At 45.2% G+C, this 17,583-nt stretch overlaps 1 protein-coding gene and 1 long non-coding RNA gene across 2 annotated transcripts; one reads left to right on the top strand and one right to left on the bottom strand.

Annotated features, from left to right (window-relative positions):
• The first annotated feature begins 51 nt into the window (after window positions 1-51).
• On the top strand, window positions 52-9,108 carry PHF5A (PHD finger protein 5A). The gene is made up of 4 exons (XM_061418659.1): window positions 52-156; window positions 588-611; window positions 1,102-1,268; window positions 8,451-9,108. The coding sequence occupies exons 1-4, from the start codon at window positions 105-107 to the stop codon at window positions 8,538-8,540; spliced, it is 333 nt and encodes a 110-aa protein (XP_061274643.1). The 5' UTR covers window positions 52-104; the 3' UTR covers window positions 8,541-9,108.
• LOC133248449 (uncharacterized) lies at window positions 8,803-17,528 on the bottom strand. Its single transcript, XR_009736724.1, has 2 exons — window positions 17,443-17,528; window positions 8,803-16,269 (listed from the first exon to the last, which is right to left on the bottom strand). It is a non-coding gene; the product is annotated as an uncharacterized LOC133248449 (long non-coding RNA).
• Between the last annotated feature and the right edge of the window lie 55 nt (window positions 17,529-17,583).

The raw sequence follows: 17,583 nt of genomic DNA, 5'->3' as shown, positions 1-17,583 counted from the left end.
GATGGATGTCTAGAGAACCAATCACGGCGACCAAGAGGCGGGAGCAACGGAGGTTAAAGGTCGGACGGAAGTTCTGTAAGCTTCCGGTGGCTTGAGAGGGCGCTATGGCTAAACATCACCCGGACTTGATCTTTTGCCGCAAGCAGGCTGGTGTTGGTGAGGCAGCCTTCTGCACCCGGCTCTCTGGGTGGGAATGGTATTAGGACCTGAGAGGCCCGGGGTTCCCGTCACTTGCTTAGGGTCTTGCCCGGGAGGCGCCACGTTCCCCGCCTCTAGGTTGAAAGTGTAGGAGCGCGCGGGTTTGCGGTCTCTTGATGAAAGGAGGGCGGGGGCTCGCGTGCTGGGAGCTGGAGGCAGGCTGCCGGAATGGGGTTGGGAGAAATTCTCAGTTTGCGCAGGACCTGTGAGGGGCTTCAGGAGGCTGTGGATTTGGTTCGGATTGAAGTTTAAGGGGATAAGATGGATAGATCCCCTCAGGGCTCACTGCAGTCCCTGCTCCTGTCCCCACCGCAAGCTCGAGGATGTTTGTCCCCTCTTCATCAAAACTTTAATCCTAATTGTGCTCTTTACCATCTTTTATTTTCCAGCCATTGGAAGACTGTGTGAAAAGTGTAAGTGGAACACGCCTCCCCAAATAGCCCACCTGGCCCACTCAGTTTCTGTAGAACAAGCAAACGGGCATTTTCAGCGGTGGCACTAAGAGGACTTTGAGTAGACGTGACCCAAAGAATGTCAACACAATGCCAGGCTGCAACTAAAGGCCACCACCCTCACTCCAGCTTGCACGTTTTAGACACTAGGTTTTGAGAGAATCTTTAGCTTTGGACCGGAAGTAGCATGACCACATCCCACATGGTCTGCCAATTAATTTATATAGACGTGTCTACCAGGTGCTTCTCTAAGCTCTTTACCTAGTAGTTGATTAACTTTTCCTATGTGTTGTAGAGATTGAGATGGACACGAGGTAAGTCGGTTTTGTGATGCCAAAGTAGAGGGTCCTCAAGTCACTGTTAGGAGACTGGTGTAGTCCCCATAGCAGGAGGAGGGCAAAGGCCTCGAGGTACTTGCACGTGGTGTAACTCCATCCTCTTCTCCTCATAGGTGATGGCAAGTGTGTGATCTGTGACTCCTATGTGCGTCCTTGCACCCTGGTGCGCATATGCGACGAGTGTAACTATGGCTCTTACCAGGGCCGCTGTGTGATCTGTGGAGGCCCTGGAGTTTCAGATGCCTATTATTGTAAGGAATGCACCATCCAGGAGAAAGATGTGAGTACATATAGGAAGCTTTTCATCTGATTTTTCCTTGTGTTTAGTAACACTTTGCCATCCACAGCAAACTGTATGGTCCATAGATGAGTATGTTCATTTAGTCATCTAGGTTATAATTTCTTCAACCTCTGTGAGCCAAACTGGGTGTATCCCAACAAAAGGCAGTTATTTTGCATCAAGGAAAAAAGTGCAAGAGAAGCAAATTTTGGTCAACACTGGCAATTTGGAAAGCCCTCTATTCCTTTGATGTCTCTCTCATTTTTATTCATAAACAATATCCTTTTTTTTTTTTTTTTAACTGTGCCACATAGCTTACAGGATCTTGAACCCTGGCCACGGCAGTGAAAACCCAGAATCCTAACCATTAGGCCATCAGGAAACTCCCAATAGTCTGCATTTTTAAGTCCTAGCACAGTGCATGGTATACAATAGTCATTCAGTAATTCTCTTTATTATTATTAAGGACTGTTCAGGTGGATGTGTTGACTTCTGAATTTGGGACTATTCAAGTTGATTTCAGCTCTGAGTAGCTAGAGAATACTTTTGCTTTGATTTTTCAGAATTGCTTGGGATTCTGCTTGTGACATTTTTGCCCCTTAACATTGTATGCTGGCAATGGCAGTTATTCAACTCCTTAAGCCAGTTGCCAGGATACAATAGAGAACTATAGATCTGTACCAAAAACAGGTTTCTTGGAGGAGAGGAGGACAACCCATGAATCACCTTTTATTCTTTTTATGACAATAAAACAAAGTGTGATACAGTAACAATAGGCTAATATGAGGTATCTGATTACCTAATCTAGGATGAGACATAAGGCAAAAAAGAAATAAAAAATTCTCTGGCCATGCTGGGCAGCTTTGGGGATCTTAGTTCCCCAACCAGGGGTGGAACCCAGGCCCCCTGCAGTGGAAATCCAGAATCCTAACCACTGAACTGCCAGTGAATTCCCAAAAGATAAATAATTCCTTATATTTCCTTTTACAAATAGTAGATAATTAAATATATATATAGGGCTTCCCAGTTTGCTCAGATGGTAAAGAATCTGCCTGCAATGTGAGAGACTCAAGTTCATCACAGGTTCAATCCCTGGGTCAGGAAGATCCCCCTTCTATATAGATCCTATCTCCCTTATTTTTCAATAGCTTTGTTAATTAGGGGTTATTATTATCCCCATTTTACAGCCCCTCTCCCAGCTAATAAGTGTCAAGTCCAAGCTTTCTGACTAAACCTCGTGGTGTCCTTTGATAAATCTGTGATGTGCCTGTGTTGAAGAGAGATGATTCAGCTACCTCAGAATCGTTGCAGTTAGATTTTGTCTACCTCTAATAAGTGGGACATATTAGAGCAGATAAACCTATTTCTTACACCAGGAAAGTCTTCTGTTATTTAGGGAAATGAGAACAGTCATAGATAAAGTACCAGAAACAATTTCAGTTGGTGATTTGAACATTCTCTCTCTTTTGGGGGGCTGCTCTAGGTCTTGTGGTGTGCAGGGTTAGTTGCTCCAAGGTATGTGGGATCTTGGTTCCCTGACCAAGGATCAAACCCATGTCCCCTGCATTGCAAGGTAGATTTTTAAACACTGGGCTACCAGGGATGTCCCCGATTTGAACATTGTCTTACCCTAAACTCTGATTTGCATTTATCTTTGACTGTCGAATCATGCCCTGCTCATGTCCCCCTTTTTCTCTAGCTCTTGTATGCTGCTGCTGTTTAGTTCACTAAGTTGTGTCTAACTCTTCTGCAACCCTGTAGACTGTAGCCCCGCCACCAGGCTCCTCTGCCCATAGGATTTCCCAGGCAAGAATACTGGGGTGGTTGCCATTTCCTCCTCCAGAGGATCTCCCTGAGCCACCTGGGAAGCCCCGGCTCTTGGTGTCGTCCCGGCATATATTGTAAGTCTGGTGCACGTTTCTGTGCTACTCCTGTGAATCACCTGTAGGAGCTCCCGCTAGAGAGTGTCTGGTACACAGTAGGTGTCGGATGATTACAGTCTACACCATGGTGAGGCAATATCAGTGAACAAAAGTACAAGCAAGTCTTAAACTAGCTAAAACGAGCCAAAGATCTATTAAGGACAACATTTTCTTGAATTTTCCATGACTGTAGCTAGAGTTCTTATCTGATACGCTTACAACCAGAGTACTTAATAAAGGTTAATGACTGTCTGATTCGTCTGCATGTGGCGGGTGACCTGATCTCTCCGGATCCTTGTGCCTCATTCTAGATGTCACCACTTCCCTTACTTCACATTATACAGGAATGTTCTGAGGATATTTGAGATGGCATCTAGCTCGCATTAACTCAGCAATAGTTTCCAAGGAACACAAAACAGTCCAGTGACATGATCCAGCCTCTCAGCCTTACAGATCATGATGTAGATTAAGTGCCCAAGACTTTCCTACACACAAATCTTCCTACAGCCAAAGCAACCCCTCTTATTGTTCTCTTCCAGCAACTTCCATAATTTATGAGGGAATTAGCCCAGTAAGCTAGGTTAGGTGTTCTCCATAGTTTTTTCAAAGCCTTGAGAATACTCAGGGGTCAGGGACAATATCTGTGGGCACTTCTGCCAAAGTACCAGTTTGTAGTTTCTTATAATGTGGCATCTTATTGATCTCCCTTCACCCTTGACTCCTTTTACTTAACCATTTTCCTCAACTCTCCCAACCAGATAACAAGAAAAATAGCAACTAGTATTTTTGGAGCTCTTGCTGCATGCCAGGTACTGTGCTGGTCTTTCTTGTCTAAAAGTTGTGTATGATACAGATGAGGAAATGAATGGCTTAAAGGTAGGTTTGGCCCAAGGTCACATGATGAATAAATGGCAGATACGGGATTAGAACCCAGGTCTCTGTAATTCTTTCTCAGCCTTTTTTTTTGGTGGTGGTTTTTCATTATCGCCCCTCCACTAAAGGAGAAAGGTTAAAATCCAAATTAAATTTTCTTGGGAAGTCTTGGCGGTCCAGTGGTTAAGACTTACGCTTCCACTGTAGGGGACACAGATTTGATCCCTGGTTGAGGAACTAAGATCTCGAATGCCGAAAAACTATTTACATTTTCTCCACAACAAGAGGAATGAAAGTTGGATAAGATTTTGTTGGGTAAGGGTGAGCTTCAGATCACAAACCACTGTAATGTCAAAGGTGTTTTCACCCTTATTGAAGATGCATCAACTAACTCAAAGCACTTACCCTAAACACTCATCGTATTTCTCTTCTCAAGGTGGTTAAGGATGCACCTCTCTGTCTCATGCTACGTCTACCATTCTCTTCCTGTTTAAATAGCAGAGCAGTTAGATATATAGGAAAGATACTTGATAATTTTCAAAGGTAATTCACAAGTTTACCCTTCTCTGCAGCTTCCTAAACCTTGTGAAAGTTTTGAGGTTTGCCTCCAGGAACCTCTGTTACAAAAAACACCAGAGTAGGAGTTAGAAAGCCCAAGTTCAGGTCTTGGCTTTGCTAAGATACTGTGTGTGGCTTTGAGGAAGTCTCACCCTGACCCCCAGCCCCTGACCCCCAGCCCACAAAGGGTAGTAGCAGTCCCTTCTACCTCCTGGATACATTTACTGAGAGCTTAAAGTTTCAAATAGAAAATGTGATGCCCTTGTTAAGGTCTCAAACCAGTGTACAGTCTGGTTTTTACCTTGTAGGTATTCATTAAATAGTTGCTGGAAGAATCAGTGTTTTGTCTACTAGTTTCTGTTAATCAAGCAGGTCTTGCCTGCTGTTGGTAATTCTTTGCTACCGAATATAAGAAATGGACATGTGGACCCATTTTCTGTAATTCTGTTTTTCTGATCTCAAAATTTGTAAATTGCCTTTTCCTGCATTTTGGTTCTGTACACATTTCCCCATGGTATGTTATATTTTGGTATATGATCAGTGTTGGTTTTTTAAGTATTACTTTATAAAGTCCTGGATTCTCACCAGGTCCAGGGTAATTTTTGTAGCTTGCTTTTGCACCATAGAAATGGACTTGACGTTCAGCCCTCCTCAGGGAGGAAATCCATAGGCATTGACTTCTCTTTGGTGGTTGGTAATGGAGCCCACCTTAGGCTTCTCCTGGGGATGTTTTAGGGGCTTCCCTAAAGTGGTAAAGAACCTGCCTGCCTATGCAGGAGACATAAGAGACTCAGTTCAATCCATGGGTCAGAAAGATCCCCTGGAGGAGGGCCCAGCAACCCACTCCAGTATTCTTGCCTGGAGAATCCCATGGAGAGAGGAGCCTGGCAGGTTACAGTCCATGGGGTCACATAGAGTTGGACACAACTGAACTGACTTAGCATGCACACACGGGGATGTTTTAACAGACATACTTAGTATAATGGAAAGAAGCACTTGGCAGTCTAGTGTCTACTTTTTTGGGTGTGAAATTATAGAAGTTAAGTGGCCATGCAACATGTACATTCAACTCAAAAGCTGTAGCTGCCTAAAATAAAAGCTCCCTATGCTCAGAATGGGGAAATCTGTTACCCTCCGGGAGGACTGAAAAAGGCTGAAATTTGTCTTTAATACACTCCCTAGCGCAGCTCACAGATACTCTCTGTACCATCCTTGAGGTTTTCTTAAACATCTCCGTTTTCATGGTCTCCATTCACAGGCACGTTCACAAAAGCCAGCCAGTGCACACATCCTCACCTCTTCAGTACTGTTAGAATTTGGGAACAGCCACTAGACCCACAGGATATGTAGAAAATAAAAACAGGAGTTTAGGCAAGAAAATAGGAAATTTATAAATGCCATAAAAACCAAAGAGCTAATAATCTAAAACATTAGTTTTCCGGTGGTTTTTTCAACTTTTTAACCCATGGAGTCCTATCTTCAAAAAGTGTCTTATACAAAAGCCATGGGTGTGTTAGGTTGGACCATTATGAAATTGCTGCTATTTGTTTTTGGCAATTTCTTACAATTTATTAAAGGCTGGCTATATGCCAGGTGTTGTTCTAGGTACATTTATTGATTCTTAACTCTGTAAGGTAGGTTCTACCATTGTAGTAATTTAATAATATGACTAAAAAGAGATATAAAGAGGGTAATAACTTCTCAGAATTCAGGTGGCCCGTCTCCAGAGCCTACAGTCTTAATATGGGTGAGAACAGAGCTGCACAGAGCAGGGATGAGTCCTACAGTCACCTGGTACCTCTCAGAACTCTCGAGGGCTCTACAAACACAGTTTGTAAACATTGACCTGATCCAGTCATCTTATTTTATAGTTGGGTATGAATCCAGACAGAAGTGGCTTGCCCAGTCATGCAAGTCAGTGAGGCGTAGTAAAGCTGAACAGGCTGTCATCATACCACAAAATTTCACAGCATCCCTAAAGGGCTTCGAGCACTGTCGTGTCTAGTAGCAGGCTATCTTGGGTCAGGAGAGGCAGTTCTTCTGACGTGTGTACCAAGATTCCCAGTACAGATTACGTGGCTTACTTGAGTTCACCTAGCACCTAGCATTGGTGGGGCTGTGGTGCCACAGCCTGGCTCCCTCAGCACACTGAGCTTCACAGACGGTAGTTCTCAATATAATACGTTGTACTGGATTGATCAAAAAGTCCCTTCAGGTTTTTCCATTACTTTTTTGTGTTTTTTTTTTTAGTTTATTTTTGGCTGCTCTGGGTCTTCACTGCTGTGCACAGGCTTTCTCTCGTTGCAGCAAGTGGGGCCTACTTTTTGTTGTGGTGCATGGGCTTTTCATTGCAGTGGCTTCTCTCGTTGTAGAGCACAGGCTCTAGGTGCATGGGATCAGTAGTTGTGATACAGGGGCTTAGTTCCCACCCAGCATGTGGGTTCTTCCCGGATCAGGGATCAAACCAGTGTCCACTGCATTGCAAGGCGGGCTCTTAACCACTGGAAGAGCCACATAACCATGTGGCTTTTAACTACAAGGTGGGCATTTCCCTACCAGGGAAGCCCTTCAGTAACATCTTTCAGAAAAACCTGAAGGAACTTTTTGGCCAACCTATACATGTTTTCTAGAAAATAATGAAATGTTAGTGTTGGCTTTGTGTCTTTTCAGAGATTTTTTTAGTGTTGGTATCAGTCCCCCAAAAAAGAAAACAGCTGAATTAGAAATAAGTTGTCTGAGGACTGGACTCATTCATTCATTCATTCCATAGCCCAGCATCAAGCAACTACCTTTGACATGAACGTTTAATAAAATCATCAGATCTAGGAAGGCTTCTTCCAGTAGTAATTCCCCCAGTTTTCTTCTCATCATCCCAAATCAACTGATGGAACCATCATCCCTGCAAAACATAGTTTCCCAGGGGCTTCACTGAAACCACTCAAGCTCACAGAATGGCCAGGGGAGCCTGACATTACAAATCAGAGTATGGACTGTCAACAGCGATCTCTAGCACAGGAGCACTCTTCTCCCAAGACCATGTGTCAAATTAAGTGAATTAATAAGGACACATCAAACTCAGTATTCTCTTATGATACTTAAAATATAAGGTACTGTTTCCTAAAGTCTTCAGTGTTTTTCTCTTGGTATTATCTCCTTTCTTGGGATAGTGAAAGAAAGCTAAAGAGCTTGATCTGTAGATGATTATTACCATTTCCTACCTCTCACTTGGAGAAAATCCTTTGAACACCTTAAAGAGTTTTGTTTATTTTTTGGGGCCACACATCATGTGGGATCTTAATTCCCCAACCAGGGATCAAACCCATGCTCGATTCATTGGAAGCACAGTCTTAACCATTGGACTATCAGGGAAGTTCACCTTAAAGAGTTTCCGATTTTGCCTCCACTATATCATATTAGCAACAGAAGTGGGCTAAGAATCCAGCATTCTAAGTGCAGGCTACTGGATAGATGGCAAATTCTAAGTGCTTAGTAAATACCTGATTGATCAAATAGGATAACTGAACTGGTAAGATGAATGGCTAAACCATTAATCCAAAAGTTATTTTTTCTTAGTGTGAAAGTCACTCAGTCACATCTGACTCTTTGTGGCCCCATGGACTATACAGTCTGTGGAATTCTCCAGGCCAGAATATTGGAGTTGGAGCCTTGCCCTTCTCCAGAGGATCTTCCCAACCCAGGGATCAAACCCAGGCCTCCCGCATTGCAGGCAGATTCTTTACCAGCTGAGCCACAAGGGAAGCCCAAATTTTTATCTTAGATTCCTTTCAATTAAAGCTCAGAGACTTTTAACAACTTTTCTGTTTTCCAGAGAGATGGTTGCCCAAAGATTGTCAATTTGGGAAGCTCTAAGACAGATCTCTTCTATGAACGTAAAAAATATGGCTTCAAGAAGAGGTGATTGGTGGGCTGCCTCTTCCTCCCCCCATCAGACTGCTGCAGCTGCCAAAAGAAATGCCTACTACTGCCAGCAGAAAGGAGGCGGAGCACAGAGCATCACCTGAATTTGCCTGTTAGTACAGGCACCTTACCGGTTTCCTCTCACCTGGACCTGGTAGGAATGGAAGAAAGATTCTTCGCAGAGCACTCTGGCAGACTATATCAGAAAAATTGATAGATTAGTTCATGGTATTCCTTAAATTCTAGAAGCAAGGATGTGTTATCCACATCAAGAATTTCTTCATACCAAAACTTTCTAAAGCAGAAATAATATGTCATTTCCGTCTTCTATTTGAAGACCCGACTGTGAAGCTACCTGCAGTGAAAAGCGTGTTCTTAGGGAATCTCTGATGGCAGTTGTCCTTGATGAAGTATCTGCGGTGGGGGGGGGGCCAGCAGAGCAATAAATGTGGGCGTTTCATCCTGTAACCTTTACCAGGTGGTGCTGGTTCATGTTATTTTTCTTCTAAAAAATTGTAAACCCTTTCTCTTGTGTTATATTAATAAAGTAGGTGTTTATTTTCTGGTCATCAGCCCCTTCCCAATTTAATTTTAACTCTAGGACTTTTAGTCACCTAGAAATTTGTGATTCAAAATAGAGGTATTGGGATTAACTTAAGCACCTTGTTCTCTTATTACTATTGTAATTCAAAACCAGTCGTGCCTTTTATGATAAGTAAACCAAAGTTATTTTTAGAAACATTGCTTTTTCCTTCCTGCCCAACTTGAGTTTTGAACTGAAGAGGTGGCTTCCAATAACGGAGAAGGGAGTGAGACAAAATGTATTCAAATCAATGAGTTAGGAAAACTGAACTTGGTTGACTTTTTTTCATAAAGTACATATATATATTCACATTAAAGATACAAGGGAGGGACCACCCTGGTGGTCCAGTGTTTAAGCCTCTGCACTTCCAGTGCACGGGGTGTGGGTTCAATTCCTAGTCAGGGAAATAAGATTCCACATGCCATGAGGTGCGGCCAAAAAAAATAATAGGATGTGAAGGGATGTATGATTTAAGTAAAATCAACTTTAGATGTATCCTACCCTAACTTAACCATCTGTACTTTTTGTCTGCTAGAGGCAATAAGCAAGTTATCCAGAAGAGACATATTCATAACTGGAGACTTCCAGTCAAGTAAGCCTTTAAGACCATGAATTTGAAAGAGCTTCTGAGTCTTGCAGGATCCAGGGATCTGGCCCAAGGTCACATTGCAACTTAGTGGCAGAGCTAAAGGAAGAGATGGGTCTTCTGACCTCTTGTCGGAGTTTTGTCTTGTTGAATGTATACTTGCTTATTTGTGATGTATTGAATGTCCAAAACAGAATTCAGATAATCTCTGCCTTCAAGGAATTTAGTGATTGAGCTTAACAGAAACAGCTCAGTGCAACTCAGAGGCTGCACAAAGCAAGGGCCTAGCGAGAGGCACCTCAGGAAGGCTAGAGGAAGATCATAGCCATAGGACTGCCATGAGGGCTCCTTTCAGTTCCTCAAACTGCTGCTTTCCCTCCTGCCTCTGTGCTTTTTACCTGTAAAGCTCTGTTCTGCTTCTGCTCAACTAACTCCTACTCATCCTTCAGACCTTAGCTAAGTATTTCCTTAAAGATGCCTCATTCAACCCCCAAAGTCCCTCTTGTCATACTCCCACATAGCACCATGAGCATTTTGTTTTTAGCATTTGGTGATATTGACTATCATCTATAAGGCTGTGTTCCATGATGGCAGGAAATAAGTCTGTTGTGCCCAGCGTGTAGCAGGTACTCAGTGTTGAATGAATAACTAAAGTAATAGAAACCAGGTAATAAACTGGGCTTTGAAGGCCACATTGCAACCTCCCAGCAGAGGGGATGGGGTCTGCTGATAACGGACATTTTTGTGGGGGAAACAATTTGGACAGGGTGATGTGTTTGGGGAGCTCTGAGCAGTTTTAAAGCATCAGGTAAGGGTTATGGTACATCAGAAGTTGTTCAGTCGCTCAGTCGTGTCCGACTGCAACCCCATGAATTGCAGCACGCCAGACCTCCCTGTCCATCACCAACTCCCGGAGTTCACTCAAACTCATGTCCATTGAGTCAGTGATGCCATCCAGCCATCTCATCCTCTGTCGTCCCCATCTCCTCCTGCCCCCAATCCCTCCCAGCATCAGAGTCTTCCAATGAGTCAACTCTTCGCATGAGGTGGCCAGAGTACTGGAGTTTCAGCTTTAGCATCATTCCTTCCAAAGAACACCCAGGGCTGATCTCCTTCAGAATGGACTGGTTGGATCTCCTTGCAGTTCAAGGGACTCTCAAGAGTCCTCCAACACCACAGTTCAAAAGCATCAATTCGGTGCTCAGCTTTCTTCACAGTCCAATCTCACATCCATACATGACCACTGGAAAAACCATAGCCTTGACTTAGATGGACCTTTGTTGGCAAAATAATCAAAAGTTGTAGAGACCAGATAATCCATGTTATAACTAGAATCTGTCACTGATTCTAAGTAAGTTTAGTTAGTAACTAACTTTAGTTTTAATGTGTAATACTAAGTCATAATGTTTTGTTTTACTAAACAATTTCTGAAATTTGTTCATTGGGACTTCACTGGCAATCCAGCAGTTAAAACTCCAATGCAGGGGACTCTGGTTTGATCCCTGGTCAGAGAAAAAGATCTCACTTGCCTTGAGGTATGTCCCCCCTCCCCACAAAAATTTATTAACCACCTTGGTCCATGTAACATCTTGGATCTACAAGTGTTTGAAAAGCTATTGCTTAGTTTTAGCAAAACAACACCTTACTGTGTTCTATGAGCTTCAGTGTGTATGTGTCTAAAAGGTCTTGCAAGGGAGCTTAAAACTTAATGCCCGGTGAGATTTCCATACTGATCAGTGACAGGCAAGTTCAATCTCAGCCCAGTGAATTCTGCTGAACGCTGTTCCTCTGTCACCTAATTTCACAATCCCATTCTCCATTTGTTTGCTGTCTGAGGCCAAGAGTAAGTTAAGAACTCTGGTGGCTTAAGACACTGTGTTTCCAATGCAAAGGGCCTGGGTTTGATCCCTGGTCAGAAAACTAGGGCCCAAATGCCCATGAAAATTGAAAAGTCCTTCCTACTGCAACTAAGCGCTGGAGCAGCCAAAAAAAAAAATTTTTTTTTTTTTTAAAGACCATATTAGATAAACGATGTTCAAATTCAAGTCCTTAATTATTGTCTACCTTGGACCTTAGGATAAGTCTTTTTCAGTTTTAAAAATTGGAATAATGACAGTATTCTCTGTTGAGAAAATATTGCTTACAAACTGAATTTTAACCTCTAACTGTATACAGTTCTTTGGAAAGTGAATAATAATCTCAGCCAACTGTGTGGCCACAAAAAAACAGAATGGTCTTAAAAATTACTGTTTTTCTTATTTGTTGAAGTAACCACTACTTACACAAGTCTAGTTAAAATAACTAAATTTATTATAGTTCAATCTAAGAAAGCCATTTCATTTCCCAGGTTTATGATTACTGTTAAGTATTCAGTGTTTTGATACATTCATTTCTAGGATCTAAAAAGGATGAGTGTCTTGCTTCTAGCTTCTCAAATATGCTCTGTACACATATGGTAATTTAATCTCCTTTAAACATCACACTTATTACATTGCTCTTGCTCAAAAAAAAAAAAAAAGTGTAATGAGAAATGCGTTGGCTTTATTATCCGTCCTGTATTTGAATTCTGATCTGCTACTGATCTTTAGTACTGGGAACATTTTTTTCTTATCTATTACATAAGGACATTAATGCCTCCCACTTTGGTTTGTAAGGATTAAATCTGACCTGGTAAATGCCTGACCCTTACTGGGAAGGCTTTACTTTTTTCAATGGTAGTTCTTGCAAAGGGCCTCTGCTGCTAAGTCACTTCAGTTGTGTCCAACTCTGTGCGACCCCATAGACGGCAGCCCACAAGGCTCCCCCGTCCCTGGGATTCTCCAGGCAAGAACACTGGAGTGGGTTGCCATTTCCTTCTCCAATGCATGAAAGTGAAAAGTGAAAGTGAAGTCACTCAGTCGTGTCTGACTCTTAGCGACCCCATGGACTGCAGCCTACCAGGCTCCTCCGTCCATGGGATTTTCCACAAGAGTACTGGAGTGGGGTGCCATTGCCTCTACTTCACAGATAAACATTTAAGTCCTAGCACTGAAGGTCTTCCATATGGTTCCCTTTCTTCCCTACCCCTCAGGTTTTCCTCTATTCATGAAGGGAATTCCTCACACATACCCCATCTTTTTGGCTATTTCCTTTGTTTGAAATACCATTGTCACATTATCCAGCCAACTCTGTACCTTTTCTTTCTAAGCTCCCAACATGAATGCTGCCAGATGCACCATACCCTACAACAATCTCTCACTTGGACTGTTTTCACGCCTCATACATATGTATAAGAGAAACCAAAATTTCATGAAATATTTACTGTGTGTACAATATTTTCCAGTTTATTCTGTTCTAAAAAAAAAAAAAAAAAACACCTAGAAAAAGTACTCACAAATACAGGAGTCTGGGTGAGTAACATAAGTGATTAAAAGGGAGGGATGAGAGACTTTCTTTGTGGTCCAGTGGTTAATCAGCCTTCCAGTTCAGGGGACACAGGTTTGATCCCTGGTCAGAGAACTAAGAGCCCACATGCCTCGCGCCACAAGTACTGAGCCCTCACTTAGCCTGTGTGCCGCAACGAAAGATCCTGTGTGCTCCAACTAAGAACCAACACAGCCAAATTTTTTTTTTTTTTAAAGGAGAGAGATGAGACTTCCCTGGTGGTCCAATGGTTAAGACTCCACCCTTCCATTGCTGGGGGCACAGTTCAATCCCCGCTTGGGGATCATCCTGCATGCCTCATAGTGCAGGAAAAAAAAAACAAAAACGGGAGGGATGTAAGAAGAGCAGCCCAAACTTGATGGTTACTGGTGTGTGGCACTGGGCCTCAGTGTCTGGGGGACAATAGGGAGTCTAGGAAACTTGGAACCAGAGAGCACAGGCCCTGTCTACAGGGAACAGTTGCTATTCAACTGAAACAATTGCCAGTTTGAATGCCCAGTGTTACCATATCTTTTGAATTTAGAACAAGTGACAAGACATTTTTGTACAACCTCTCAACTTTTAAGTGTTGTCTGTTAACTCATTTTAAAAATTGTAGGGGCTTCCCTGGTGGTCCAGTGGTTAAGAATCCACTTTGCAATGCATGGGAAACTGGTTCGATCCCTGGTCTGGGAAGACCCCACATGCCATGGAACAGCTAAGCCCATGTGTCACAACCACTAAGCCTGGGCTCTAGAGCAGGGGAGCCACAACTACTGAAGCCTAAGCACCTTGGAGCCCATGTCCTGCAACGTGAGAAGCCGCTGCAATGAGGAGTCGGAGTGCCCCCACTCAGCACAAATTGAGAAAGCCAGAGCACAGCCGGAGCACAGCCACGAAGACCCAGCGCAGCCAACAACAAAAATTTTTTTTAATGTGTCAGTATATGCCAAGGCAATAGAGCCACCAGATGTGGACCTTGGCCTGCAATTAGCAGCTTCTAAATGAAGAAAACTAACTTCCCAGGGAATCAAACTCAACTAAATCTCAAAGAGATTGTATGTCACTACATTTTGACCTGTAGTTCTTTAGAGTTTGAACCAAGGACATAAATGCGAAAGATTCTTTGCCTTGGAATTTTCCTGCCTTAAAAAAAAAAAAAAGATTCCAGTTTCCATCTTTTGCCAGTTATTTAGTTCCTTATCAACTATATCCCCAAATGGCCTGCCTGCCATCACCAAGGCTAAAGTGATACTTCCTTTGGACACTCTAGTTTTAGTGTCTTAGCCAAAAACAGGTTTGTTCACTTACCTCCTTTACTAGAGGTAAATGAGGTCAATAAACAGCATATCATTTGCCCTCAGCATCCATCCAATCACTCTTCTCCAAAGTTAATTTCTGTGTGGCTGTCTTTGTTCCTGCGCAGTTGGAGCAGTGGGTCTGAAGAATCAAATTTTCTATTTTCTTGGATAACTTAAAAGAAACTACAAAATTTCTCACCCGGACATGTGTGTGTGAGAATGACTCACCCCAGAGAGTTAATTGGGGCTAATTATGACCAGCCTGACTTGTCACAACAAAACATCTGGCGTAACTTGCTTACTCTCAGACAGAGGAGCTGCCTCCACCCTCTGAGCACATGCTTACTACTGAAGCTCACCATCTTGAAAACAAAGTGTTTGTCTCAACCTGTGATTATTCAAAATAGGAGGGGACTCTGGAATGCTTGAGTAGGAACTCAGCACACAATTAAGCCCTGACAAGAGGAAATCACACGTTGAGGAGAGCAAAAAACATCCACCTTACCACATGATAAATGGAGACTTCAGCAGTTAAGAATGATGATTACCTTTTTTCCTTTTTTTTCCTATTTATATGCTAACCCTTTACCCAGTGCTCCCACTTGCCAGGGAGGCTGAGTTTCTCAGTTTTGTTTCAGTGATATTGGTCCAGGCTGGTGTGTTTTCAGCATTCAGGAGAGATTGGAATAAATGCTGGAACGCGCAGAAATTCAACACCTCCCTTCCAGGGATTCACTCCTCCTTCAACCTGCTTCACATTTCCTGAATGGTAAGAAATGTGTACCCTTTATCTGCTTACATGGACTCCATCCCTCCTTCTTGTGATACCCTAGAAGAATTCGTTTCAGCTCACTCCCCCCTTTCTCTTTCTGTCTTGTATGGTTTCCTATTGCAGAATACACACCGAACTGAGCACAGCACATACACAATGCAATTTGGCCAGGACTGTGACCTTTAAGAACAACTACTTGAGACAGGCTTTACATACAGTATAAGATTTAATCCCTACACGATCTCCGTTTTAAGGACGAGAAAACGTTTTGATAATGTAAAGAGATTTACTGCCATTAAATCAAGATAAAACGGCTGGTGGCAGAACTGGGATTCAAACCCACTTATTTTCACAGCGGCCTCCAATAAATGACTACAAATACCAGCATCCCTTGCAATGCCCCAATACGCAACCGCACTCCCCGCCACCGCCCCCCCACCCCACCCCCTCCGCAAAGGGCTGGGCTCCTAGGCTTTTCGCCCCCACTTCCCCGTCCTAGAGGTTGGATCGAATACCCAATCAGGGGCTGCCGCTCCCTGTTCCCCACCAATGGAAAGGCTGTTGCTAACGTACCGGGTATATTTTTAGCTCTCCAGGGCTCCGGAACCCTGAGTCGGCCAAGTCTGGCTGCCCGGTTGGAACTCGCGAGGGGAGGGGAGAAGAGAGGGAGGCGGGGCGGAACGGGGGCGGGGGTGTAGGGGAGAGGAAGGGAGGGGAAGGAGGTGGAGGAATAAGAAGGGGAGGGGTGGAGTAGGCTAGGCGGAGGGGGTGTGTATGTGACGCTCTGGCACTGGCTGACGCACAAGCAAGTAGTCCCTGGAGGAGCCCCAGAGGCTGAGGTGCTCTGAGTGTGGGGGATGGGGGGTTCTACGGCTCAGGCTCTCTCCCGCTTTCGGTCCCCTTGGAGTTTGCCCTCCAGTCCAGCGTTTCTCTACAGCGAAGAGCATTTAAAGCCGCTCCTTACCGTTGCTCTCTGCCCTTGCCAAAAATAGTGATCAAGGAAAAACTGCAAACCATTCGTAGCTGGAAACTTTCGGATCTCGCCACCCCACGTGGGTTTGGCGGCTGCCGTTGGGCTGGAACCGTCTGGAATGAGAATTAAGGTCGGGGGTAGGGAGGGAATTGGGGAATGGGCGATTAAAGAAGGGATAGGAAGACAAGGTACAAGCTCCCAGCGGCCCCGGGCTTCACCAAGGGCAGTCCCGTCCGCCTGTGACCTCCCTGGAGACTCAGGCCTCCCTACACACACAATGCCTAACACAGTCACAAAGTAGCCGAGTGGCCAGTAGCCCGGTCAGGGGAGCCGAGCGCGCAGGTCTGGCGTGTGCGGGTCCCCGGGTTTGGCGAACCTGGGTCCGCCGCCCTAGGTCCGCACGCCGACTGACTGTCGGGTGCGCGAGCCCGGTGCCTCTGGCCCTAGCAGGCGCCACCCCCGCCGGCGGGGTCTGTTACTAGAAGAAATGTGGCTCGGGGTGCGGGGTGGGGGGTCGCCGAATGGGGAGAACCTTACGGGGGCGTCCGCAAAGGGGCCGAGCCCTGCCCCGAGCGGGCGGGGGACACGCTCGCGCGCCTGCGCGGGGCTGGGGCTGGCGCTGCCCCAGACGCGAGGTTAACGGGCGCCAGAGGCGGCAAGGGGGCAGGTTCATGCGTCGCTCGGTTCCTTTTCCTGGCCGGCCGGCCGGCCTCTGGTCATCCCTTTCTTACACCCGCGCTGCCTGAGCCCGGGTTTTCCCCTCGACGTTACGGGTCCCCCTGACGAGGCACGAGGGGCTCGGAAGACTTGGGCCAAGAGCCGAATTTGATAAAAAGGTCTGAAACCTTTCCAGAGCTCGAGTCGTCCCCTCAGCTCCCCTACCCGAGAAGAGACCCGTAACTGGGGCGGTGCGAGCGCCACGGGGAAGGTCAGTCAAAGAGGCCCAGAGCCGAAAGGACTCGCTGAGGTGGCCGCGGGGACGGTTCGGCCGAGCAAAACCGAACCGTGCAGGTGCAGGGCCGAAAAAAAACAGCGGGGAAAAGTCTCCCTTTTCTCGCGACACACCCATTCAGCCAACACACCAAGTGAGCACACGCGCAGTCCCAGGCCAGACTCCCCTGCCCTCCCGAACTTGCTGTCTAACCTAGGGAAACATCTTTACACAATAAGCACGATTTGAGTGGTTTTGCGGGGGGCGGGGGGTGGGGGTTGCACGAAGAAAAAAAATAAACTACGATGCGGAGTCGTGATGGGGAGGGGAGACAGCCCACGTGACACAGGCCGACCAGAGGCAGCCTCGCTGACATCTGAGAGAGGAGGGGGCTGAGTGATGAGGCGGGCCGGCCGACCACCAAGAGGGTAGGACAAGGGCGAGGGCCCGGCCGCCGCCGGGTTCCACGCCGAGTGCCTGGCCGCGAGCCCGGAGG

Source organism: Bos javanicus, chromosome 5, assembly GCF_032452875.1.
Source record: "Bos javanicus breed banteng chromosome 5, ARS-OSU_banteng_1.0, whole genome shotgun sequence".
NCBI lineage: Eukaryota > Metazoa > Chordata > Mammalia > Artiodactyla > Bovidae > Bos > Bos javanicus.
The sequence above is the reverse complement of the archived record's forward strand: the minus strand, read 5'-3'. Positions and strand labels throughout refer to the sequence as shown.

Bases quoted from the DNA above. Each gene is read 5' to 3' on its own strand.
- PHF5A (XM_061418659.1), top strand. From the start codon at position 105: ATGGCTAAACATCACCCGGACTTGATCTTTTGCCGCAAGCAGGCTGGT. The intron at 157-587 runs GTGAGGCAGCCT...TTTATTTTCCAG, and splicing joins CCGCAAGCAGGCTGGTGTTG to CCATTGGAAGACTGTGTGAA. The intron at 612-1,101 runs GTAAGTGGAACA...TTCTCCTCATAG, and splicing joins TGGAAGACTGTGTGAAAAGT to GTGATGGCAAGTGTGTGATC.